We start from the raw sequence: 27,025 nt of genomic DNA on the forward strand, positions 1-27,025 counted from the left end.
ATAAAGAAACTGAGCAGAGCGTGGATCATATTGACACCAATTGCCTTTCAGAATGTTATTGTATTTCACGTAGTGAGGCAAACAATAAGGATCCAATCACATGAACCACAACCTACTTTGGGCGATCCAGGTTCCTCATTTCGATTCAATTCTGGTGTTGTAGTCACCCTTTGTCACAATATTTTCGATTAATGTGGAAATAATCGTGCTTACAGAAAAATTCTAATTTTGAAGATGACACCTTTTCCTATATGATATAGCTCAACCCTACGCGCACATGAACATGCACCCACAGTTCCAATAATAGAGATTATTAATTGCAGTAATCATATGCACAAATTACAGAATGTACAATGGAGATGACAAGTTTATGTATATACACAGGATAACGTGAATAGCCATGCGTAAGGTAGAAGGCCAAAGTCCCCCACGCTTAATTTGATCATCATATTAATGGCCAACAATTTGGAGATGTACAGGATGCTTTCACGCCTGCAACATTTCACCTTAGCATTCGATTGCCATTTCACCTTAGCATTCGTTTGCCATGTTCATTTCATGGTTCTGCAGATGGCTGAGCCAGATACTGGCGCCACTCATCTGGAAATCCTTTTCGCATTTTCAGCACCTTCAGGGCAGAAGCTGTCAGAGGTATAGAATGAATATCGAAGTTCTTGGGTGCCTGCAACCATAGTAAGAAATGCTCAGGACAGCAAAATAATGTCAACAACCAATAAGTTTCGGATTAGAAACTTCAAACATTTTGCATTTAGCCTTTTCAACAGAAACAATTAAAAACAAAATAATGAAAAAAACAAAGCAGGACACTAGAATATGCCAAAACAAATACAAACGTGATGGTGCAGTACAAAATACAACTCTTCGTTAAGCCAGTAATATCATAATGTTGTGGAGACATATGATAGCAATCAAAATCATGTTCTTCTTTACCATTTCTTCAAACAATGTCCCACTATGTACCACATAGGCAGGAGGGCTTCCCAGTTAGGAGTAAACATGTTTGAAGGCCCCCAAGTCAGATACGAGTTGCTCAAGACCCTAAAAAGACTAATTGGAACTAGTGGGACCAACTCCATTCAAGTTTATTGACTATAATTGAATGTACACATTTATACATATATTTATATGAAAGTAAATATAGAAACATATAATATCTATTTAGCAAGTCAGACAGTAGTCAGCAAATCAATGACTAGCCTCACTAATTGACTAGTCTCACCAACTAACCACTGGTTTGAAGCACAGGTCTGACGATGACTAATTCAGACGACTAGTCAGCTGACTAATTGGGAATTTGATAACCATGTCAGCAACTGCAATGAGCCTAGCTAAGCTGAGGCTGTATATTACTGTTTTTGTCTCATCAACCTAATTCAGTAACAGCTTTCTAATTCAGTAATAGCTCCCAAGACATAAAGTGCAACTAGCTCAGACTAACCGTGAGTTAATCAATCCAAGTATAAACTCTTGATTCAGATAGATTACTGACATAAAAGTACACTTTGTTGGGAGCCTAATACTAAAATTTCACCAGATTTGCACATCACAGTAGAAGATTTGCATTACCAACCTTAGGAATTCTGTTCAGTTTCATGCCGGCCTCTTCTACAGTTTTCTTCCCTTTCCTAGAGTTGCACTTCGCACAAGCTGTAACCTGCAATCAGGAAGCCCCACAGAGAACTTGATATAGAGATTGACACCTGGAGTCAGACCTGCTAATTGCAGTTCAGAGTCTTCAGACTTGGTAGTGTAGAATCCTCTGAACATAGAGATCCACATGCATATTAAAACCTCTTGCCCCAAAAACGAACTGCTTTGCATGCTCAACCCCCTTGTAGTTCCAAGGACAAACAAATTGGCACCCATTCGTACATTTTAATAACTGTTTTCTGCATGCAACCGCAGTCCACTGGACAATTGATGCTTTAAGCAAATAAAGTCCGATGGTAATTCAATAGCTTTCACAATTTAGGGGCCAATAAATCCTATGCAAGTATAGAGAAATCTCATCGCTAGAAACTGGGTGGCTTGTTTAATAGAGTTCTGAAGGCAGAAGCCGGGAATGTACAGGCTAGACAGTTCAACCTTGTCAGTTCAAAAAACAACTAGCTTAGGGGAATAAAAATAAATTTTCTCACCAAGTTTTCCCATGTCCACTGCCCACCACGTGATATTGGCAAAACATGATCAATTGTCAAATTGTCACGGGAAGAACAATACCTGCAGATATAAATTATTATGGTACTTGGAAGACTTGAATGTTCATGTAAAATTCATCACATTCAGACAAGAGTACTTGAATGCTTGCAGACGTAAATAACATCAATATCCCGACAGACTTTTGTTAAGCCAAAACAAAATTCTGCCTTCCAAGATCATGGGAATACCAAATAACCTTACTAACTAGACCAGGGAATGGAACATCAGCAGGATGTTTTACATTCTTATGGATTGCTCTTAGTTTGTAAGGAATGCACAACTTGTAACAGCAAAATCACTAAACAATTTTTCAAATGACGCAACTCTGCTAAGACTGCAACAGTTAATATGGAAACAACCACCACGTTCATGTGCACCTTATAAACCAACAGTAGCCTGTTTGGATAATCCTATACCGATGGTTAAATCCTGGTTTTCCAAAACTAGTTTTGACACTAAAAATCAGGCTTCTACAATCGTTTTACCAGTGTAAATGGCATCGAAATTGTGAGTGAGATATAAAAACAAATTACTAGAGCTTCTTCAATGTAGGTCGGAATTCAACAATCTAGACAAATATCAGGAAAAAATATTTTTTCCAATTAAATGAAACCATCACAAAAGAAAATATTTTCCTTTCTGACTACATAACCAATTCTTATAATACTTACTGACAAGTGAAACCATCACGAAAGAAAATATTTTTCCGGCTAAGGTGTTTTTGGACCCTTCTCCTCTTGACAACCTGAAGTAAATTTGGAACCTAACAAGGCAAGCAGAGGCCGATGATAAGTCAAGTTTAAAGCACATAAAGAAGTTGGTCAAAACTTTATCACAGATATGAACACTAAATGGATAATTACTTACTCTTAGAACAGCGGGTATGTAAAAGGAACCACTTGGAGAAGAGATTGTTTGATCATAGTACTCCAACACATCAGCCTGCTTAAAACATAATTAAGATCTAACATTTTATTAATGTAGAATGAGAAAAAGAAACTAATAGGACAAAAGAAAGAAAATAAAGCACGAAAACATGAAAGATGCAAACATGATATGCTCTAAATATAAACATTCTTCTTTATTTTATAATACAAATTTGAAAGAGAAACTAGAATATAAGGGTCAGGTTGTCTAACCTTTTCCATGAATTCCAAACAAATGGCACGTCTCCAGCATACAACATTAATGGGCCTAATAATGAGAAGAATTTTAAAAAAAAATATGCAACAGAAATTAGTAACTTTAATGTGTCTTTGTGACAATGTTCAGAGAAAATCACCTCTAAGCATTTAAAAACAAGAAGTATGGGTGGATGAACTAACAGAAGGTAGTTTCGAGCATGTAAATTTTATAAATATTATAGGAAAACAGGATATCAAACCGTGTTTGGAGCATAAGAACCAAGGATTGGAGCGCATAATTTCTTCAGTAAAGCATAAAAAACAGAAAAACTTGATAAAGCTGCTTTTACTCATATCATGCATCAGAGTTTGAATTTATTTTATGCATTTTAATTTTTTCTAAGCCTTTTTTTTTAGAAAAATCCAATTTCTATGTGGACTGCTTTCTACCATGAGCCAAGAAATAGGCGAGTAGGGAAGAGTCACTATCGTTGAGATCTAGGTCCAGTTGCTTTTTGAGTCTCGTTTCCCCATTTCTTCCTATTTAGGAATACACTTTCTTATAATCATATTTCCTTCTTACAGACACTCATAAATGGCATAAGCACAAGATTGCACCTGAAAGACAAATTCCCACGGTTCTACTATAAACTACAACCAACATGAATAGAGGAATTGAAATCAGTCGGCCACCCTCCATGCCTGGATGGCTTTTTATATATTTTTTGATGCTAAAAACCATTGTAAATGATTCATTCTACGATGGCAGTTGATTAGCCATGGTTTTTAGCCATGGAAATTTGGAATGCACCATCTGCAATGGTTTTTAGCATTGCAAAATTTCAAAATAAAAAAAACAAAATTAATAAAAACTATCCACGCCATAGAGATGGCCGGCTGATTTCAATTTTTCACATGAATATCTATTATCAACAAATGTGGCAACATGAGAAATTTGACGATGAAAGTTGTTCTCGAGGAATATAAATAGCTATTTAAAGGATTGAGTTTATAAATCACGAAAAGATAAAGTACATTTGAGTTACTCAGCTTTTCATTATATTTATCCAAAAATGCAACTTTTTTGTAAATTCCACACACAAACTGAGTCAGTCATCCAGTGAGTTAATCATGCACTAGTGACAAATAACCTAATTTTTGTGATTAAAAGTCCAGAAAGTGCCTAGAAGTAATCATAATTCTTATAGGATGGTCCTGTAATGAACTGCTGTCAGTGACTGTGTTCCATGGCTTACCTAAGAACCTAAACATCCAACTATATGCATACATAATGACCACATTATTGCTTTCATAGACCTGCTTACCTAGATAAAATGCGAGCCATGTTGGAGCAATGACTTTACTGGACATCCAACTCAACCTAGCCTTGCCTATAATTTTTTTCCCAAGGAAGAAAAAATTACGACGTAGATCTTTTAGCTTATAGCCAACTCCACCGAATATTTCTTGTAACTGCCAATAACTTAACAAGAGAGACTCTAGGATTTCTTATACTGCTCACTGCGAGATATAAAGAACCTCCTGAACCCAATGAGCAAGACAAGTAGAACTGTTCAGTTTCTAAATCAGATGCCCAAGTTACTACGGAATAAATTCCTGCAAGAATTAGAAACTAGCTGGAACTGGGACTTCTAGACTCTCTCTTCATTTTAATCCTAGCTATACCCAGCCATGCATGCAGATTAGCCAACAGTAAAGATGAACTATCTACATTAAATAATAGGAGGAAGATAATATGAGAAAAGCTCCTGAGTTTATAACATCACATGGTTGGCAACTCTTTCATTATTTATGATTTAAGAGGCAAGTGTTCTTATGAAGTGCCCCCGTTTATAATTAACCAATATATTTCTCCTTCCAAACTGTGACCCGTGATACGATTTTAGGTGATTGACTACGTACAAGCTTCTGAGGTACAAGCCTACCCATGCATGCAAGCAATTAGAAGACGACCTAGAAAATCAGGTTATGACCAAAATGGTGCTTCTTGCCATTGTGATCAAAGCAAGAACACATAAATCTAAGTAAATAACACCCGCAAGGAGAAATCCTGAAGCTATAAAAAAAACAAAAAAAGGGGACGACAAGAACCAACTAAAGCACATAAAATAGCTCTGAGCAGAGGAAAAACTTCTAACTACCCAAAATCTAAAGATCAGTATCATCATAGGACTAATCAGAAAAGCAAGTGCCACAGGCAAAAGCAGTCACAAGTAGCAAAAGCAGAAAACCATCGTGACCAAACAGAAATTCTATCAAGAGGAACACTCAATTAAACGGAAGAATAATTCACCTGTATGAAACATCCAGCACCAACCCCCTGAAACAGGCCAATTCATCAAACCCACCATAACCACCTATGTGATCACCATCATCATGATCAAGACCACCTACGGGATCACCATCATCATGATCAGGACCATCGATGGCATCAATGCCACTGACCCTGTCCCTCAGCAGATGCCCTTCCCCGGAGACCTTGCCAGACTTGGTTGCCTGTGAACATACCTTACAACCCGTGCTCTTTCTTCCAAGGACGTTACGTGGGTACTCTCCAAATCTTGAGGAACAGCCCCTATACTGAGATGGGTCCTTGAAATCTAGTGCAAATGGCGGCTTATCTCCGTGACTAAGAAATCTGATGCATCCCTGAACAGAGAATTGCGGGGATGATGTGGGTCTGACGCCGCTGGTAGCAGAGGAAACCGACGGGCACTTCATCCTATGGTCCCTAAGCAAAGGATTCCACCATCTTCGCGAAATTTAATAGGAAGAAGGAAGGTGGCCATCGGGAGATCTTTCTGTCGTCTGAACTGACACTTGAAGCGTGTGGGGAAAAAGCAAAAGGCTCTCTGCCACAAGCTGGGCTTATGCTCTTGGAATATCCCAACTATAACCAGTCCTATGGTCAAAATTCCAGAAAAGATTTGCGTGCCGATTTTTGCTTTTACTTCCGTAGGTGCCAAATTTTTGTCCTCCGCACATGCTTAAGAAAGTTCTCCCTTCCTTTCGTTAATTTTCGGGTGAATTATTTCTCTTCTTTGGAGCATGCGAAACTTAGAGAAAATCTTGAGTAAAGCGTTCAACTTTGGGTGGTACATCAAGGGAGCGTTGAAGTTTCAATTTCTTTAGATTAACTGCTTAAATTACAGACAAAACAGGTGGTTAATTAAAAGACATACAAATTTAACTGTTTTTTTTTTGCTACTTGAGTGTGCACTCATAAAAAGGATATATAAGAAATCTTACAAAAACACACTCAACTTTTGGTAGTACGATCAATATTGTAATTTTCTTTTTAAAAAAATTTATCTTAAGCAAATTTTTGGAAAGGCAAAGTTGAGAACTAACATCGTAAAAGGTAACTCAAACCGAGCCTTATTAAGAAAAATAAGATTATAACCCAAAAAATGGGTCCCAAAATAACGGTTTCTTTTTCTAGTTACATCATGCTTCTAGTTTGGCCAACATAGTCATTATGATTTGGAATTAAAAAAACATAGTTATAGCGTCCAAACGAGCCCTTTTAAACTAATTTTGATGCTGAAAGTGTAAGATCCAACTTTATGTGAACGTCATCCAACGGAGCAAAAAGTCTATTTTTTTGACTTCATCAATCATTTCACAAGACTTCTATATCTCATTCTCGCACGGCAGTAGAGTTTCCTACCTACGAAAACACGACACCGAACTTTCGTTTGGTTGGTATCGGCTCTCGCCAATAGGAATTTTGATATTTTATCATTGTTTTCATATTCAGTTTAAAGTAGTCAGCTTTATTTTAGAATATGAAACCAAGAGATAAAGCAATTTACGCAAATATGACTGTGAATCGGGTTAGGATAAGCTATCCAAACAAAATGCTTTCAAGAAGTCTGATATGGAAAAAAAAATAAATCTGATTAAGAAATTGAATTGGATTTGGATTTAAGAAATGACATCCCATTGCATTCAGTTTTATATCAGTATCTATTTGGATATGATTCTTACTTGAATTTAGATTTGGTTTCAAATAAATATGCTATGTCTGATATCTGTATATTTTGAAAGTTGGTTTTTAGCACATAGTAATGTGGTTCGAATTAGGTTATGTATTGAGCAGTGAGATTTAGCTTCGAATTCAATTATGAATCAGAGCTAGATTGGGATTGGATTTGTAATTTAAATTTACAATTTGATTTGGATAAGTGAACATCCGAATAAATTGGGTATCGTAAAAGATACATCCCAATGGAATCGGATCCACTAATACCCCGAAATATGACAAGGAAGATATGGACTGATTCTTTATACAGCCCTCACTGGGGGTAAAAGTGAGTTCATGCGAACACCTTGCTTTCATTTCAAAGCCTCTAATTCTTCCGTAGGACAGGTTTGCGAAAAAAACTAAGGCTTGTAATGAGTTTGGATTACCCTCCTCAACCCGGTAAACTGGATTATGAACTGAAAAATTCACCATATTGTCTCTTTATGCCTTTTCAGGGTATCTCTCTACCATTGAATTATATATATACATATATATATACTCAGGGAAATTGAATTATGGTTTTTTAACGTCATCCAGCATGATGAACAGTTAGGAGAAAAATAAAGAAAAAAAAATTGTGAGATTGGTATTTTAGTTATCTAATATTAGTTCACCCTTTTCTCCTTGTTCTTCTCTTTTTTTGAACCAACAATCTATTTCAGATGGACCAACCTAATTAGATGGCTAGGTGACTTGCTAGAATGTAAATGGAATTTGGCCAATTTTATATAGCAAAAGGAAAACTTCAAAATTACATTCTAACCGTTTAGATCACCCTATTAAAGCCTCAAAGTCACCAGTTACCAGCGCTTGAACAAAGCTTTCTTGCCAGCATTCCTTTACAAGTGCTTAAATATTCACCTGTCTTCCAAATGTTCATCTCCTCCTCTCCCCTCTTCCTTTTCAATTTTAAATAAGAACATAAATGGTCAGGATACGGCTTTGGGATGTTGATCTTTTTGTTGGTGCCGAATCAGATTGGATCTTATTTTCAATGCATTTGGATGACATCCATCTGAAATATATTTCTAATCTTAATGCATATGTACAGTTCCAAGAAACGAAAGAGACCTCCGTACTTAGCCTTCTTCATAGGACCACCATGGGAGAACAAATACAATCCATCCACTGGTAAATGAATTATGTGGTTTTTAGTTTGTTACAAATGGAAGAACACAGGTGATCTTCTCTCAGGCCTGAGCTCCACCGTGGTTCATAGTAGCAGCAGTAGCAGAAAGGGGAAGAGGTCTGGCTGCCTGTTGTTCCTCTTCCTTCTTCTGCCTTGCCAAGGCAATCTTCTCCTTCGTGTACTCCCTGAAGTCTGAAACCAAACTGCGATTCACCTGCTGCTTCATGTTCACCAACAGTCTATTTAGTACCTGTCCAACCAAAAACAAATACATAATCCGAACAAAATCAATGTGGGTGAACAAATTAATCGATCAACCAAACACCATTTAAGTTATGCCTATATTAGCAAATGAAGAGAACCAACCGATTCTGCAACACTTTTGAGCACGTCCCTTGGCACCAATTCAAGAACAGGTGGGAGAACAAAGCTAACGCTCAACTCTAGCTGCCCCTTCAAGCGGGAGCGGACCCCCAACTTTTCGGAATATAGAGCACCTCGAATCCCCAGTGTGAAATCAGAAGGCTTCAATACGTAGTCCAGACCTCGCAATTCCCATCTTGTCTTCATTTAGCCACATAGAGACAAGTAACCAGATAAACAAATGCAAGAGATGGTGACTTAGACAGGCAGAAGGAGAAGAAAATACTAATTCTACTACTATTCTTTTTTTTTCTTCTTGACCAATCTTACCGCTTCTAGGGCAAGAACTGTGGAAATGGACTTGGGCACCCCTGGTGGATATCCCTTCCCCTGTGATTTACATGTCAATCTCATGTCAACAATGGGGTTGACAGAGAGGAAAAAGAAATCGATGGGAAGCATCTGGATTCTCCATTCCTCCTGCAAAATGAAAAGTGTACAGAGTTTATCTTGACATCGACACTGAATCCTAACCATCAAGAGGTATAAAGAGAGGAGAGAATAACTGTCTGCTTTTTACCTTAGGACCTTGAGACAAAAAAAAAACAGAACTATAGTGGCTAAAGCAGCTTAGATAATTTACTGAATTAGAACCACTGTGAATTTCAATAGTACAAAATGATCCACCTCAAGCAAAAAGTAAACTGCATACGGAGATATTCTTCATTGGGTAACATGCAGGCACACCACAATCTCGTTATTTGGGTTTAATAATTCTCATTAGACAACCTGCGATTGAAATACAGTTCCGGACTTGATACCACCCCCAGTAGGGAGCATCAATAGGCACACCAAGGTTCATCATCTAAGAAATGTACAGATGAAAGATATGCATCTTCCACAGATTTGCTCAAGATTATGTTCACAAATTACAAGACATAAAGAAGGTCATGCAAACTAAGTATTTGAAATCAACAATGTTATGTGCAGTCGTGCACTAAGCTAGTAACAACAGTCAAATGTTAGATGAGCACTCTGCCCCTGAAACTACTGAACACATCAATAATACTCTAATATAATCAACACATCAATACCATAATATAATCCAGTAAAGCAAAAATTGCATCCAGTAAGATTATTATGAACTCAACCATAGCATCTTGTTCAATAAGAAAACCCATCAATTAAAGATAGTTGTAGCACATTGGATGCAACGAATCAAAAAATTCAGGATCTGTCAATGTTAAATTTTAAGTAAATAGGATTTATGACAGACTTAACAAGAATGACCGTGCCAACCTGCAAATAGCAGGAATCGTCAAAGTATCAAAAAATAATGTCCCATGGACAACTTTATAAATTACAATCTTGGTATGTCTTATCCTATTTGGTTAGAATAATAAAGAGATGACTGGTTGCGTCTTGTGCTCCAATGATTTTCCACAGATAAGCAATATAATTAATGATAGTCTCAAAAGAGTATTATCAGGTTATGCAACATACCAGGTTTCATATGAGCCTATGTACAAAAATATGCTTGCCTGCGTATGTTGACAAGGTAGTCAGTAGAGACTCTTTACAGGCCCCTTTTTTTTTCCAATTCCACACCTTATACCTCTACCATAATCTTTTAGCCAAAAATCAATTGGTTGTAGGGTTCTTCCTTTTCTCCTTCTGGAAATTCAACTGCCAAATACATCTACATGTCAAAACATGGTGATTGTCACCATTGGTATGATAGGACTTACTGAATTACTTCCCCAACCCTCTCACCCCCTCTTTAAATGGTTCATTACTTGTGGGGTGTTCAAAGGTTGTTATGCTTTATAATTTGAGACTTGAGAGCAAGATGGAGGATCAAAGCAACTTTGAGTATTCGAGAACCCTGGCTTTCAACTGGATAACTTGGCCTAAAAGATGTCTTTGTCAGGTCAGAATCTCATTGCATGATGCATCTACAAACGTGACCTTGACATGGGTACCAAAGACCGCTACTTGATTTCAAAGCATCTATTTCTATCAGCCAAAGGCTTACAAACCATATATAACTAAAATATCAGAACCCAAAAGGAAACTTCAAATTTCAAAACCAAAGGGCAAGGGCTGCAAAACAAGACTGATGGGACCCTGTGCCGACACTGCACCAGGTATATCACATGCCTTATCATCATGTCTATTTCCGAACAAATTTACCAAGTCGTAGAATAACATGAGAATCCTCGGGGTGCAATTAATAAAGAACCGATAACCAAATAACTTGAAAATTGCTATTATATGCTTAAGGGCCAACAATAATTATCCATGAACTCCATTTTTTCACAGTTAAAACTTAGCCCTTCTCATCGCTTAACCTTTCTTCACCAAGCAATTCTGACCTCACCTTAATGCACACGATTAAGAGAAAGACAAAACGGAAAGACGTAACCATCCAGAGTTTTCGCTTAATGAAAAATATACTTAAATCAAGAGCTCAACCAGCAATCAATTTAAAGGCCAGCCTCATGATGGAACTGAACTTAGGTTAGCGTTAGCGTACCAACACTATGAAAAGCCCATGATACAAGGTCTACACGGTAGAATAATGCAAACAAAAAATATTGAAGGCCAAGTCACCTGGTGTTGTAGCTTAGTAACGTGAAACACCATAAGAACCATCATTTTCTAGTAATTGTACACCATCACTATACAATGGCAAGCCTGCAAGGGGCATATCCGCGAGTCTATGCATTTTTATGAAGCATCATGTACATGGTCTCAATCCACCAACACCTCCTCCTAATTTGAACTGAGATCAGGTCGCATGGAATTGAGATCAAGTCTCCTGTGTTTCATACAACATCACAGGCATTCCCTTATCAGGCTTGTCAGTGTACTGATACGCTAAAACACAAGGTGACCTCGTCCGCACTCAATGTAATGGGGATATGGAGCACTAACATCACTAAGCCTCTGGCTTCGCCTTTTGTCAGGAAACATTGCCTCAAAGACCCGCTGCCGATCACGTACGTAGTCATCGAAAGGCGCCTACATGAGAATATGGCGGTCGTGAGGGAGAGAGAACGGTCGAGCGAGCGAGAGAGAGAGAGAGAGGGCAGGAGGCAAACTTGCGGGGATTCGTAGAGCGGAAGATCGGTAGAAAGCTTGGAAGAGAAAGAGGAAGGCTTGTCCTGCAATTGCATTCTCACATGCCGACCACCACGATACCTCGTGCTAATGCTCCTACTCATGCCCAACATCGACTCTGCCTTGCATTTCTTGGAGCCTGAATTTGAAACCACAACACAATTCCTCACCGTCATCCCTGTCTGCTTCTTGCCTCAACTAAGGCGCTTTTAATTGTAAGAAAATAGAAAAGATAAATGGAGAGAAAGAGAAAAAGAGCGAGCATACTGCTACCATAATCGAGGAAAGAGTGTCCGCGAGAGGTGATTCGTGCGATTGAGACCTCCCCCATTGCCCCCAAACTCAAGGATCCACAGTCATTCTCTCAATAACACTCCCCAGAGAGAGAGAGAGAGAGAGAGAGAGAGAACATGATTTCGACCTGGCGATTGAAGATCGGTGTGATCTTCGATTGGGAGGCAGCAAAAAGAGCACCTCATCATCTATCACTTCCGGCTTCTTCTGAACCACCCATTCTGAAGAAAGACGACCAGGCGTAATGGGGACCGAACATGAGCAACGCTCGACACATAGATAATACATGTGGATGGAAGTGGGGCCCGAATGCTGTCCGAATAGCTTTAGCAAATCGAACCTTTCCTTCTTTACCTGCATCCGTCCTCAGGACAGCCATGGCGAACGGGACCGGCCCCCTTCCATCTTTTTGCCCTCTCCGCTCCTTCTTCTGCACAGCAGGGCCGGGCTGCAAACCGAAATGCTAATCTCAGTTCTCGTTTCACAGTATCCAGTGGCATCTCCAGCTTCATCGCCGGCCCAAGCAAGCGCCCTTTCTCCTAAGGAAGATTACCACCTCCGCATGTTCACGGACTCAAATTCACCTGCTCTGTTCCTTGCAGAATTCGGACTGATCTTTGTCTGGCTCATGCTTTCACCTCTTGCCATCATCACGTACCAGTGACCATGCTGCACCTAACCTCCATTTGTGAAACCCTTGATATAGAAGAACCTCTGCCATTTTGCCGTTCTGTAGAGAGCTTTTTGCTATGCTTACCATGGACTCTTCATGCCTTTAGATTTCCAACCATGAAATCTGAGCCCGTCCCATAGAAAGGATCCTCCAGCAGGCCTTTTCCTTTCTTCTTTTCACCAACACCATCGGCTTCATCACCTCCTCTGCCTCACATTGATCGGTACCCCAGTAAGAATCAGAATTCCCCTCCTTGGCGAAGGCTAAGAAACAAAAACCTAACTCGTTTCTACCAGAAGGAAACAATGCCTCGGATGCGTTCTCTGCAAGCCTGAATGAATCCAAACGGAGTTGAAAGAAGTTACATATTGATATCCTGTTTCTCTGGAATGAATAAAGGAACCCCTGTAAAATTCAATCTCACAACTCTCCTAAACTTATTAACAATTTTGACATAAAAAGAACCTAATTAACAAATAAGGCATGTTATTTCACTGTGGTGTACTTCTACCCCCAAAACTAGTGAACAAAGTAGGACCTCTCTTCTTCTTTCTTTTTCTTCTCCTCAATTCAATGGACATACATTGCTTGGCATAAAAATACAGCTTGAATTTCTTCACCATGTATTTGGCAGGTTATGTGATAAAGACAATATTTACTTTAAAAAATCTAACCAATCAAGCTTACCCTTAATGAGACAAAAAAAAATTACATAATCATGCAAGTATCACTGATCAGTTAAATAAAATACTAAGGGTTCTTTTTTGTGACACTCCAGAACAGTGTTTTTGAAGTAAAACCTAATTTTTACTGGTTTTGATTCCAAGACTGCACTTTCAGAGTACTTGGTGACATCAAAATTGGGCTTGAGAAAAAACTAATTTTAACAAAACCTGGTCTCTAAAAGAAGTGAAAAACCTGATCCACACCCAAGAGGTTATTCACAAAATTTGGGTGTCACCCAAACACATAAACCAAATTTTTAAAATCTAGTAAAAAACTTGATTTTCACAAAATTTGGATTGTTGTGCTTGATTGTTTGGTAAAATGGCTCAACTTTTGTAAATTTAAATTTTACCTATTAAATTTTCAAGAGGTTTTAATTCAGCCCCTATAAAACTTTTGAAACACTAGCGGTTGGCCCTGTTCAAATTTGTTTTAAAAAAAATAATTAGTGGTTATATGTCCTCAACACATTGGACATTTGTATGAACGGGATGTCTCTTATCATTTTCTTTATTTAACTGTGCCTTATTAACGTTCAATCAAATTTTTTGTCTATTATATTTCACTCATTAAAGCATGTACATACAGTCTCAACAGGTATTGTAAATAGGTGAATTTTAGTTCCCTGCACAAAAAGATTATAGAACTAAAATGCTTGAAACAAATTGTTCCAAGTCATCAAACAGTGTGTGGTATATAGAAGGTGGAACTTTTGTTCCACCTGAAATTCTGATATTCGAGTATTTAATAATATATATTCAAACTTACTGAGGTAATTTTTTATCTTTTCTTGGACATTTTGTTTTTTCTTATGGATAGTTAAGAGAAACATAACAAAAAAATATTACTATTTTTATTATCTATATTAATTTATACTTTTTTTTGTTTTTATCTCAACAATTCATCCACTTTAGATCGACGACTTCGGATAGACAACTGATTAATTCTGACTAATGAGAGTTATCATTCTCATGTATATATATTATATATGAATCTGAATTCCATCACTTCCTAATCACGTTTGTTAATCAAATATTTTTTCGAAATAGTTTCTTGATCTGTCTTATTCAAATAATTCTGTTTATACTAAAGAAGACAAAAAAAAAAAAGAAAGGCGTTTCGAGAGTGATACTTTAAGCCAAGCATCACGTGCTCAAATTTGGAAGAATTTGAGACGTTACGTAAAAAACTACTACGAAGTAGTCAAACCTTTGCTCGTTTTACAAATACACTCCCAACATTTTAATTTTTACGTTTAATAACTAAAGTTAATGAAATTAAAAATCTCAAAAAACCCCTCCAACAATGGAGACGACAAAAATTACTGGACCACGAGTTCCTTTTTTTTGTGTTACATTTTGCATGACTAGAAGGAACATCCTAAAGCCACACCCCACCCTCTCCCCTTTATGAATCTTTTATGAATATTCATAAGGATATGGAGTGGAGACAATGTACTTTCAACTTAACACCGCATCTACTTTATTAATAATCTAATCTAGGAGCATATGAGCATTTTTCTTTAATTTTTTGTCAAAAGTGATTTTGATTACCATTTGCATGTAGGTTTTTTAAGGTTAAATGAATAAAAAGTTGTGTGCTAAGTATTGTTAATGTAGTGTTTCATGAATATGTTCTCAAAGTTTCCTAAACAAATGTGTCTTCTGCATACTTATTACCAAAAGTGTTTTTTAAAAACATTTTTTTTACATTGTTAACTATAGTTAATTAGACAGGAGTAAAGAAAAAATACTTCTTGAAAAGTTACTCATAAATTTTATAAAGCAAATTATTTGGTATGACCGTTTTACAATATATTATCATGTGGTTGAAAAGACATAACACCCAAATCGCCTACTCTTAAATATTACTTTTGAATTGTTACGCAACACTATTTGTGAAATGATCAAACTTTAGGCTCTTTTTGGTGATTTTTAAAAATTATAGCCAAAGTTTCGTTAGTTGCGTGGAAATTTTGGCTTTTGATTAAGGACACACGCCAGTGCCACGCAGAGGATAAATCTTTCCAACTCTTGCGCATTTCCTTCATCTACCGCTTTTTTTCCCCTTCGTCCATTCTTCGACGAAGAGCCCTCTGCGATCATTCTGAGTTAGCCTTCAATGGCGATGGCTCTACGCAGAGCAGGAAGAAGACTGAACTTCCTGAGACTCCTCACTACCTCTGCCTCCGGAAGCGACCTATCTCCGTCAGAGAAGAAGCCCATGAACCTCTTCTCTGCCATCAATAATGCTCTTCACATAGCACTCGATACCGATCCTCGGTGCGCTTTCTCTCCTGCCATCCCTGATTCTTTTTGGTTTCTATCTAATACCATCTTCTTTTTCGAACAAATGTGCGTTTGCTAATTCACCATGCTTGTGCTTTTGTGATTTGTGATTTGTGGGACGTCTGCATTTTGCGGTGTTTCCTACCGAGCTTTACATGGGAAGACAGTTAACCGTTTTCTGGGATGTTCCGGTTTTGTTTTTCTCCTTTTCCTTTTTATGTCAGCGTGCTCGTTAGAAGATTGGAATTTGTGTTCCTTCTGCATTTTAGTTTTTTTCTTTTTCTTGTGCAACTTCCAGATGATTCTTCCTTTTTGGTTTATGTGCTTGGTTCGACAAGAACTTAAACGGACTAGGAGGGTTCAATCTGTTCATGTTTTTTGTAAAGCGACCATGGGTTTTTTGTATTTTGTATATGCAACATTTATAAATATATGTGGACCCATAGGGCAATTGATAACTAATCTTTCCTAAGTAGGAATATGTGCGGATCCACAGAGCCAGAGATATTGTTTTTTAAACCAACGTTCAGATTATCTTATTTTTCTGCTGAACTTTTACGAAGTCGTTAATTGTAGGATGTGAAGAATCAGATGCATGACCTTTGTGCCTTCTTGGATGCGAATGTCAGCCTCGTGTTATTTTCATTCTTTAATTATTTAGCACCATAGGAGATACCACTTTAGTAGTTATGACGACCAATAAGTTTATATGAATCTGTAACTTGTTCTGCATACAAGATTATGTACAACTGCATGCCTAGGATTTTATATGTACCCTCAAGGATTCAGTGAACTTATTTTTTGTTATAAGGTTTTTCGGGAAAAACTCACATAGGTGCACGACAGCTCCAGCTGTCTACTTCACCAGAAGTGCAACCATTACTTACGCCTACTCTGTATCTGTTCTTAGGTGGACATTACTAAGGTTTCATCCCTTTAAGAAATATCACACGTCTTTCCACTCTCTTTCATATGTTTTGACTTATTAGATTGAATGACAAGGATTCGTGAATTCAAGGGTGCATGCTAATTCATGAAGTCCATCTAAAATTACTCAGCTTTTTTCATTGGGAGACTTGCTTAGTCATTGGTATAGCATTTTGGTCATTTATGCAAATTGTTGTTTCCCTACATCACCTTGTCATCGGAGATCAGTATGAACACCTGCTCTGAAAGTGACAGGAATGATCCTCTCTTTGTATCACAATCCAAAACTGCATTTTGTATGACAACACTACGCATCCTGCCTGTTCAACTGATATTATCAAAACTTCAGTTGAGTTCATTAAGAGTGAACAGTGAATAGCTCATGGCATGGTTTTCTCTTTTGCAATCCACTTTCAGGGCAGTTGTGGCTTCCATTGTCACTTGATTCTCTATAGTCTAATGCTATTTCAACAAAATTAATGGAATTAGTAGAAGCGAAATAAGGATATGGATCCACTTAATTAATAGAATTTATGCTGCTGTGCGGCATTACTTTTAAAATTCCAATATTTTTCTTGGGTGTAGTCGACCTGTAATTAAGTGGATTGCTTGGTCCATTTATCTCATATTGCAGACACCACTACTGCTACTATCCAGCTCATGTCTGTGTCCTTCAGACCATCCTGTACTTACTGGAACTTGTCTATAGATGAATGTCTGAATAGTGATTTGATGGATGTTAGTCATCTCTGCTCCTATATTCCTCCTTGATCTGTTTCTGAAGAATCTTATGTTCTATACAGTGCATATGTTTTTGGAGAAGATGTAAGCTTTGGTGGTGTCTTCCGTTGCACATCAGGATTAGTAGATACATTTGGAAAAGAGAGGGTCTTCAATACACCCCTTTGTGAGCAGGTATTTCATTTTCTGCAGCATTTTGACACTTCGTTGAGCAATTATGTCGTTGTTGAGAGCATCAACATGTTCGTAGCAGTGACTCGCTAGTACCATATGATAGATATCTCAGAAACTTGCAAAAGATCCTTTTAGCTTTTGATAGTCAGAAGACTCAGAACAGGTTATCACTTATCTGGCTTTCCTGTTACTGTGCTTGAAACCCAGTATCCTTCAATTAAGATGGACACTTTTACATGTCCAGTAATCTTTTGGTAACTCTGTTACATTAGGTCAAATTTGCAATAATTTTGTGTGACGCTGTGAGCACATTCACTATCACTAGCAACATGAAAGAAAGTCCTTCTAATGAGCCATTCTTTTCCCCTGAAAATGGGATTATAAATTTATAATGTCTGAATGGTTCACATGTTGGCCTATTTTCCTTTTCTCTGCAACTAATAGGAGTATATATATAAACATGCAGGGAATTGTGGGATTTGGAATTGGACTAGCAGCAATGGTAAGGATGTCTTTGAATTCATGTACTTCGGTTATTTCCATTATGCCTATTCTTTTTTATCCTTCAATTGTAGGAGCTCTGCTGCTTACATTCTGCAGGTAAAGTTAGGAACTGAAAGTTTTCATTTTGATCAGGGAAATCGTGCTATTGCTGAAATTCAGTTTGCAGACTACATTTATCCTGCTTTCGATCAGGCATGTTTTTTTTTTCATTAAAATTTTCTTCTCAGTTTTAAGCTCTATCCAGTGTGCGCTCTGGTATGAACAATCTAAAATAATAAGATTGTTCATCCACTGCACCAGGTCTAAGGGAAGTGATATAAGATTTGTTTCTAGTCTCACTATAGAAGCCCAAAGGGCTTACTCAAGTGCATGTACTTTTCCTGGATGGCGTTAATTTCCACAAGTAGCTATAAGTACGGAACATGATCTTGTGTCTGAGCATCCAACAATAAGCATATTATGTGCCGAAAAGAGCTACTGTATTTTTCACATTTAAGAGCCAACTGATAGTATTGGCAAGTTATCACATCTTTCTCAGAATATCATAAAAAGATATGTCACCATGATAACATCATGATATATTTTATGCTTTTTTGAAAAAATTTCCTTTTCTACATATTTCAGTATGTGTTTCCTTTTTCCCTTTATACCTAGAAATACTATTATTGTTTCATACCTTTCAAAATAATTTTAAATGCCTATTACTTTGTTTATTTTCTATTATTTATTTCTATCTTTTCAAATTTTAGGACTTCCAAGATCTTCCTTACTTTATTTGAGGTATCCTTCATTACAATTCAAGAAAAACCTTGCTAAGAACAAACTTGGTGATTACACCACAAATTATCCAACTGAAACTTTTGCAGTTATGTCCAGCCTAATAGCTTATATCGTAAACTTATATCGTATTTGAGATGACTGCATAACTTTTATGTATGATTTAGATAGTTAATGAAGCAGCCAAGTTCAGATATCGGAGTGGAAACCAATTCAATTGTGGTGGTAGGGCTTCTTCACTTGGTGATGTTCTTAATTCAATTTGCTGCACATTTACAATATTGAAATATTTCATATTATTCTCTCAGGTTTGACCATACGATGTCCTTATGGTGCTGTTGGGCATGGTGGCCATTATCATTCACAGTCTCCCGAGGCATTCTTTTGCCATGTTCCAGGTCTCAAGGTTATCTTGACTTCTCCATTCATTTCCTAATCTCTCTCCCCATCTCCCTCAAATATATATATATGCACAAATTACAAACACACATACACAAAGATGTTCTTAACTTCAAAATTCCTATCTTCTATGTCTTTGAACAGGTTGCCCATACTCCTTGTATCATAGCTTTTGAGCCTCAACGCATCACCTTTTTCTTTACCATAATGTACAGGTGGTCCTACCCCGGGGTCCAGAGCAGGCCAAAGGACTGCTACTCGCATGCATACGTGATCCTAATCCTATTGTCTTCTTTGAGCCCAAGGTATTAATCTTTTGGTGAGCAAATGTCAACATCATGGACACATACTCCCGCAAATATGCATATGCTGATTAATATTTGCTAGTTACTTCTGCTGCTTCTAATTTGATGTATGGGGCATCTATCAACAGACTCAACACATGCCTTCACTTTGAACTCTGGAATTTGAGCCTCAATAATCCTCAAAGTTAAAAATTTGCATATGTTTTCATTGCTGAAAGAGTTAATGGACTTCGGAAAACCAACAATTTTCTGAGTATCATAGTGTCTATGGAAGCTAAGTAATCAATCAAATAAGAAGTCGAACACAAGTCATCAAGCCCCTAAACGAATTAGTGGAGACTAGTCAGACCAATCTGTCCAACTTAGTCTCCTAGATATTAACAAATAAAAAAATAATAGAAACCCAAAATTAGGCATCAAAAGTAAAAAAGAAAAAGGGAGGTACAAATTATTGGTATGAATCAAGTAGACTCTTATATATATATATATATATATATATATATATAGAGAGAGAGAGAGAGAGAGAGAGAGTTCTGGAAATCCAACTGCATAGGTGTGGCCAGAATGTCTGAAAATATAGAAATTAGATTTGATTACCTAGTTTTGGGTTGTTTGGTGGCTGTCTGGCTGCTTTACCCTTCTTTTTGGAAATCCAACCACATATATGTAGTCAGAGTGTCCAAAACTATATGTTTCAGAAAGGAAAAAAAATGTGAAAAGCTGATATGTAAATCAGGTTTTATGATCTGGCAACTTTAATGTAGTTGTTTTTTCAACTCTTATAAAGTGTGATCTACCAGCAGATTTCAGTTTTTTTCTTTTCTAAATATTATAGATTTGATAAATTGAGCACACCCATAGGGTCAGTTTTATGAAAATTCAAAGGCACCCAGCCAAATGGCTGGACTGATGCTACAGCCAAATCAGACACACACACACACACACATGCACACACTTATATATACATATTATAAAATGCAGTTACATGTACTTCTTGATGTACTAGAGTACCTATTGTTGAGAAAAGTATTATGAAGATTTTCTTCACATTTTTCCATGAACTATTCTCCTTTTCTTCCCCTGTGTTTTGGGGGCTTTCCCGATTTGATCAATTAATTTACTACATTTCCTAGAAAATAGTACCGCAGAGTTATGGGATGTGCTATTCAGCTTCCACAGTCATGTCATACTATGTCAAAATGAGTATCCAAAATCAGACTTTGGACTTAAACCAACTAACTTTTTCATTTTGTGCTCCTGTCAACTCTTTCTCCATGGCCGACAGACATGGTAAAAAAAAAAGTCTGTTCTTGATAATATTTTGTTGATCACTAAATGCTAATAATTATTTATCTTTCCCATATGTTAGGCCTTTCGGGCATGATTGACAGTCTATAACTTCAAGAATGGGCCGTGTTGCTCTATAATTATATGGCTTTTTATCTGCTTATATAATAGTTACAAGCCTACAACCTTCTGTACATTCATTCTGAGCTTTTCTGTGTTGAGTCCTTTATGTCTTCCCTTTGTCCTATACCTATGCCCATGTTTATGAGATAAAGCCTTGCACCACTAGAAAGTTTCTAATACTAATGTCAATGGCACAAGTCTACAGGCTCTAAACGTCTAGGTTGTTTTATGATTTCTGATGCGCGCCTGGGATATGTTGACATTTGTGTGCTTTTCTTTCTTTCTTTTTTTTTTCTAGCACGTAAAATATGTTTCACCAGCCACTTTCTCTTTAACATTCCTTTACCTGCCATTAGTGGCTTTACAGACTGGCAGTAGAAGAAGTACCCCATGAAGACTACATGCTCCCCCTATCACAAGCAGAGGTAAGAAAGTTAATTTACCCTGGTGTTCTTAGAAATGCAAAACTGAATGTTCTTTGATATGTGCAGGTAATCCGTGAAGGAGATGACATTACACTTGTTGGATGGGGAGCACAAATATCAGTTATGGAACAAGCATGCCTTGATGCTGAAAAAGTTAGTTGCTAGAGATGTCATCAAGTTTCTCCTTTTCTTCCTCTCTTATAGAAACATATGTTTGACCTAAAGCCCTATTATTCTGTTATTTGGGGATCTAAACCTAATCTGTGCTGTTTCTGTTTGACTTTTGAGCATATATTTATTACTCAGGAACATTTTCTTGGTAAAAATTATCAAACTGCAATTCACAGATGCAATGGTCTTAAGCAGAAATAGTACAGGCATAATGGGAGAACTAACTATTGGACTGCGAAAAGCATGTCCTCTAAATTCATTTCTAAATACATTACCATACTTGGATGTGGTTTCACCAGTTGTTGCATAGGTCTATGGAAACTAAAAAGTTGATGTTTTCGTAGGATGGAGTTTCTTGTGAGCTGATAGATTTGAGAACCTTGATTCCTTGGGACAAGGAGACAGTAGAAGCATCTGTGAGGAAGACCGGAAGGCTGCTCGTGAGGCTTTCTTTTTTTCGTTAGAAACCTTTTTTCCCCTTAGTGCTATACTTTCTTTGATCCTTTGAAGGTGCCTCTACATGCCAGGTCAGTCATGAAGCACCCTTGACTGGAGGGTTTGGTGCCGAGGTTTGTGCTTCAATTGTTGAACGTTGCTTCTTAAGGGTAAAAGCAATGTCTTATTTCTTACTCTTTCTATCCTTCATACTTCTATAGAATTGCACATATTATGCTCTATCTCTCTCTCTTTGTGTGTGTGTGTGTGTGTGATGCACAAACACACGTAAGTCTTCAGAGAACACCTGAATGCTGGCAGATTGGCTTTCATAATGGAAGAAACAAGTTTCCTATTTTCTGTAAGTGTTGAATCTACATAGATTTAGAAGCTAATCACTTCTACTCTAGGAAGCAAGCTTTTGAGACTCTGGAAGCTTTATGGTGACTGTGGTTCGAGTTCATTGTCGAGTTCATTGTATTTTTGCTCGTGTTTGCTGCTAGTTATTCAACCATCACCCATCCCTGCATTCGATTTTCTGCAATATTTGTCATACATCAGAGCTTCAGAATGCAGTCATTTTAATGCTTTCATTTGTTTTGCAGTTGGAAGCCCCAGTAACCAGAGTATGTGGCCTTGATACACCCTTTCCTTTGGTTTTTGAACCGTTCTATATGCCAACAAAAAACAAGGTGTGTAAAGGAAACTCTTTTTAACTTTTAATCAGGCAACCGTCCTCATTTACGTTGCAAGCAAATTTTCAGTATAAACCTGAAGTTTTCTGTCTCCTATTTTTGGCAGATCCTTGATGCAATCAAGGCAACTGTCAATTACTAGAGCTCATGTTTCCCCAACCGACAGTTGTATTTAAGGATTTGAATGCTACTCCCAAGTTTCAAGTCCCTGTATAGGTAGTTTACTGCAACATGAAGCGAGAGGTTCTTCATGGCCAAGGGGATGCTTCTCACAAAGTTTCATACTTCGAGAAAACAAAATGCAACTGTGGCTACGGCAAGTAAAAGGCCAGCATAGCCAGATTATGGATCCTCGTTGTGGTATCCGCATGCAATAGTAATAGCAAAGTATAAGTCTATCTCCATGTAATAATAATGAAATGTATAAATAAGTTCAGGTGCAAGTGAATGATTATCCTGTATCTTATGGGGTTCTAAATCTGTGGCACACTGAACATGAATACAAAATCCGACAAAAATTATGTCTTTGCAATATTTTGGATGGATGCACGTGATCTAGTCCAACTCCTGATTGTGTTCACGAGTTGTGGTCTAACAGATGAACTGCACACTTGAGCATCCAACAGATTGAAGGAGACACTGCTCAATGTTTTGTTCTGTCTTTAAGAAGTGCTGGCCTTCATCTAGGGACCTATACATTTTCTGGATCTCCATTTCAAACGGATACAATTGTTGCATCTTTTTCAGTACTCTCCCTTTCCCTGACTCTTTTCTCCTCAGCTAAACATGCCTCCATCAAGTTACTTGTCAGACACTGACCTTCTGCCTTTTCACGTCTTTAAGTGGTTGGTTTGCTGAATGTGGGTCATACTCAAGAAAGGACCACGCATCGTGCATCTAAATAGCAAATGATCTTTATGCAAAAAATATTGAAGAATGAGCAGCTGATTTGTTTTCATCTTGTTCGGTGGCACTCTTATCTTCTATCGTGAAGATTGGACCTACTTTATTTTTCCTGTACTTTTGCAAGACACTTGAGTGTTAATGGGATCCAAAAGCTTTCATATTTAGCAAAAAATGGGCCTTCACCTCTAAATGCTGGTTGCTCATGCTTTTCATGGTTTCCATGGAAGGAAAGAGATGGTAGACTGTTTTGAACAGCATAAGAGCCCTTTACAGTTACTGCAAACTCTTAGTCCCTTGTTGCGTTGCGGTTAGCTCTAAATGGGGTTCTATATCAAGAATTACCCTTGCTCCACTCCTTCCCTGGTTGTTTCCTCATTGACAATGGCTCCTGATGCAACCCTTTCATCTTTTGGTTGCCAATTGGAATCTTTTTGTTTCCAAGAAAATGAAAAGTGAATCTGCTCTCTACAACTAAAGCGAAAGAATCTTGACAAGGACATGTTTGCAGTGCCATGGCAACATTGAATGGTGTTGAAGACAAGCTGCAGGGGGACCCTGCCCACTCCCCCACTTGCCGAGCTTGATGTGTTCATGATATTCTTGCTCTTGGACTCATTTGGTGTCCGCTGCCGAAAGCTTTCTGCTTATCTTGGCGAGGTCACATCTCGGGGAGCTGCTTCAAATGCTACAAAGTTAGAAAGTGCTTCTAAAATTTTGATTCTTATCATGAAGAAGGCTTTTGCAGGTATTTTCTAGCATGCTTTCGTCTCTGAAAAAATGGAGATGTCCCTATCGAGTCTTCCATTGTGAAGATCAATATGGGTGGCGTTTTTTTGAAACAATTTTGTGCCAAAAGTGATAAATGTTATTGAAATGATGAGAAGAGGCATTAATTATTTTGGATAACTATTGAATGACTCTGGATAGCTGGAGTTACCTTGCTAGGAGACTCATAAGGACCATCTGATCTATCATAATGGATATTATATATATATATATATAGAGAGAGAGAGAGAGGAGGGGGGGAAGAGAAGAGAGAGGGATAAAAACCAGACCTCTTAAATTTGTGTTAAAAGATATTTTAAATAAAATGTGAACCTCCTAATATGTTTGTCTAATTTAATATAAATATTGATTCATTTCAAGTTATTTTTTGTAAAAAAAAAATGATTTCCCTACTATCAAAATTTTCATGTAACAAGAGCCGTTCATTTTTTCAACATTAAGAAACGTTATTAAAGTCAAAAAATGACTAACCTAATATCTGTTTCTCACTAAATTACTCTTAAAATCATATTTATAAGATTGTATTTCCAAAAAATACTTTAATAATTAATTTTAATCGGTCTAGTTTTTGTCTCTCTCTGTGTCCCTAAGTCCAGGAACTATATTAGCAGTTAGTGAAACTCTTGGGAAACCTCCACCTTGGAATTGCGGACATTCATATCTTCAACGATTCAGAAAGGGAAAAATATCACCTTCTTTTCCTTCAAATCAATGGCGGAGCAACACATAGGCAAGTGTGGGCAGTTGTCCACACCAGCCTCACAAAAAGTCATCATTTGCATATTGGTGCTATAACAAATTAACTTGGTTACATACAATGTAGCGCTTTAAAATGTTAGGGTCTTTAATTAGTGTCCTTAGTACCAAAACTTTTAGCTCCGCCACTACTTCAAATGCGAAAACATGCACATCATCATCAAGGGCGAAGCCAAGGTAGGGCTTGCATGGGCCCTGGCCTCACCTAATATTTTCCTTTTTTTAATTTACATCTAAATTTTAAAAAATTTCAATTGTTTTATATAAAAATTTTGAAAAAATATATTTCGATCTTATTCAAATTTTAAAAACTTTAATTAGAGGCCCCTCATGAAAAATTTTTGGCTCAAATAACCAATGGCAAGAAAGTCCTACTTTCTCTTTCTTATTGTAGATAAACGCAGCTCGTTTTTAGATTGCAAATATATTTTAATATAAAAGGCTTCTACCTGATGTGTATGAGTATCTTGATAGGCTTCGTTTTCTGTGATAATAACAGTTGTGACGTATGTGCTTAGCATTTCAGCTTCTGATTAATTTTAGGTACACTTAATCACTACATAAATGCAGAAGCTTTTGTCTTCCTTTTTCTAACTTATCGTTCGGAAGAACTACGTGACGATGATTGATGCGACACCAGGAGTCTTTATTTGCAACATTCGCTTTGTGTGGGAGATTTTTTTTTTTTTTCAATAAGGGGGCAGTTGATAGTTTGAAATTTTGATTCAAGAATAAAAATTCTAAAACCATAATTTCTCTTCAAACCGAAATGAAATCAAAATTTTGTGTTTCAATTTCCTGACTTTAGAAACAAAATTTAATGATTTCAATTTATTAAAAAACGAGAATTTTAATTCTAAAATTTCAAGATATATCATACAAAAATGAAAATTATAGAACACATGAATCTTTTTAAAATAATTAAAGAAGCAGATTTTACGTTTGGTAATTCTCAAAGTTTACCCCGAAACTCCCTTTGAAGGTTAATAAAAAAAAGTGTAAGCTCCTAGGAGGCGCTTGGATGACACCCTCGTCTAACTAAAACTTGTTTTATGAAAAACAAGTTTTTTAACGAACTTTCAAAACTTTTTTTTGGGTTTGCGTGACACACTCAAAACCTTGTTTTCAATAACTTTTTTTTTACGAAACTAGGTTTTGTCAAAACTGGGTTTACAAGTTTCTAAATCTAATTTTGATGATACTCAAACACTCCAAAAACTTGATTTTGAAAGCGAAACTGGATTTTGTTTTTAGAACCTAATTTCAGGATGTCATCCAGACAAAATGAGTGTGTGCACTTGAAGCCAAGCAAATTAAAACATGATAAAGGATTTCACGAGAGAGAATGACAAACAAAAAAAGAGATTTAGTTGATTTTCACTTTGATTAGATGCAGAGGTGATGGAGGAAGTTCCGTCAAATCATTAACTACCAGAGTGAGTGAAAAAAAGTTGAAGAAATTGAGGGGAGAAAAGGAATTTAGATAAAAGAAACACTTAGTTGCGCTTTTAATAATATTGAAACCCTAAGCATGGTTATGAGTTCTTTTAATACCATCGAAACTCTTAAGTGAGATTTTCAAAAAAAAAATGAAAGGAAAAAGAAAGTCCCAAGGCTTGGGCTGTT

General features: G+C 37.1%; 3 protein-coding genes across 6 annotated transcripts; 1 reads left to right on the forward strand and 2 right to left on the reverse strand.

Annotated features, from left to right (window-relative positions):
- Positions 1 to 295: 295 nt before the first annotated feature.
- Positions 296 to 6,226, reverse strand: LOC116266796 (uncharacterized). 2 transcript variants are annotated; one of them, XM_031648164.2, is made up of 7 exons: positions 5,659 to 6,226; positions 3,360 to 3,414; positions 3,088 to 3,165; positions 2,892 to 2,983; positions 2,160 to 2,241; positions 1,592 to 1,675; positions 296 to 682 (listed from the first exon to the last, which is right to left on the reverse strand). In XM_031648164.2, exons 1-7 carry the CDS (start codon positions 6,084 to 6,086, stop codon positions 557 to 559), a joined length of 945 nt encoding a protein of 314 aa, XP_031504024.1. In that variant the 5' UTR covers positions 6,087 to 6,226; the 3' UTR covers positions 296 to 556. The 2 variants fall into 2 exon arrangements, with proteins under 2 accessions (XP_031504024.1, XP_031504035.1); XM_031648175.2 differs by having other exon boundaries at positions 3,088 to 3,162; positions 5,659 to 6,223.
- A 2,171-nt stretch (positions 6,227 to 8,397) lies between these two features.
- LOC116265157 (uncharacterized) lies at positions 8,398 to 13,333 on the reverse strand. 3 transcript variants are annotated; one of them, XM_031645695.2, is made up of 6 exons: positions 12,278 to 13,333; positions 11,989 to 12,146; positions 11,822 to 11,908; positions 9,215 to 9,364; positions 8,888 to 9,085; positions 8,398 to 8,771 (listed from the first exon to the last, which is right to left on the reverse strand). In XM_031645695.2, exons 1-6 carry the CDS (start codon positions 12,336 to 12,338, stop codon positions 8,583 to 8,585), a joined length of 843 nt encoding a protein of 280 aa, XP_031501555.1. In that variant the 5' UTR covers positions 12,339 to 13,333; the 3' UTR covers positions 8,398 to 8,582. The 3 variants fall into 3 exon arrangements, with proteins under 3 accessions (XP_031501555.1, XP_031501547.1, XP_031501562.1); XM_031645687.2 differs by having other exon boundaries at positions 12,275 to 13,331; XM_031645702.2 differs by having other exon boundaries at positions 12,281 to 13,326.
- A 2,383-nt stretch (positions 13,334 to 15,716) lies between these two features.
- On the forward strand, positions 15,717 to 23,697 carry LOC116245736 (2-oxoisovalerate dehydrogenase subunit beta 1, mitochondrial-like). The gene is made up of 13 exons (XM_031617251.2): positions 15,717 to 15,982; positions 17,719 to 17,830; positions 18,297 to 18,332; positions 18,467 to 18,526; positions 19,279 to 19,336; positions 19,420 to 19,517; positions 19,726 to 19,815; positions 21,582 to 21,650; positions 21,717 to 21,803; positions 22,166 to 22,261; positions 22,349 to 22,426; positions 22,862 to 22,948; positions 23,058 to 23,697. Exons 1-13 carry the CDS (start codon positions 15,822 to 15,824, stop codon positions 23,091 to 23,093), a joined length of 1,068 nt encoding a protein of 355 aa, XP_031473111.1. The 5' UTR covers positions 15,717 to 15,821; the 3' UTR covers positions 23,094 to 23,697.
- Positions 23,698 to 27,025: the final 3,328 nt, after the last annotated feature.

Source organism: Nymphaea colorata, chromosome 1 (genome assembly GCF_008831285.2).
Source record: "Nymphaea colorata isolate Beijing-Zhang1983 chromosome 1, ASM883128v2, whole genome shotgun sequence".
NCBI classification, from domain to species: domain Eukaryota; kingdom Viridiplantae; phylum Streptophyta; class Magnoliopsida; order Nymphaeales; family Nymphaeaceae; genus Nymphaea; species Nymphaea colorata.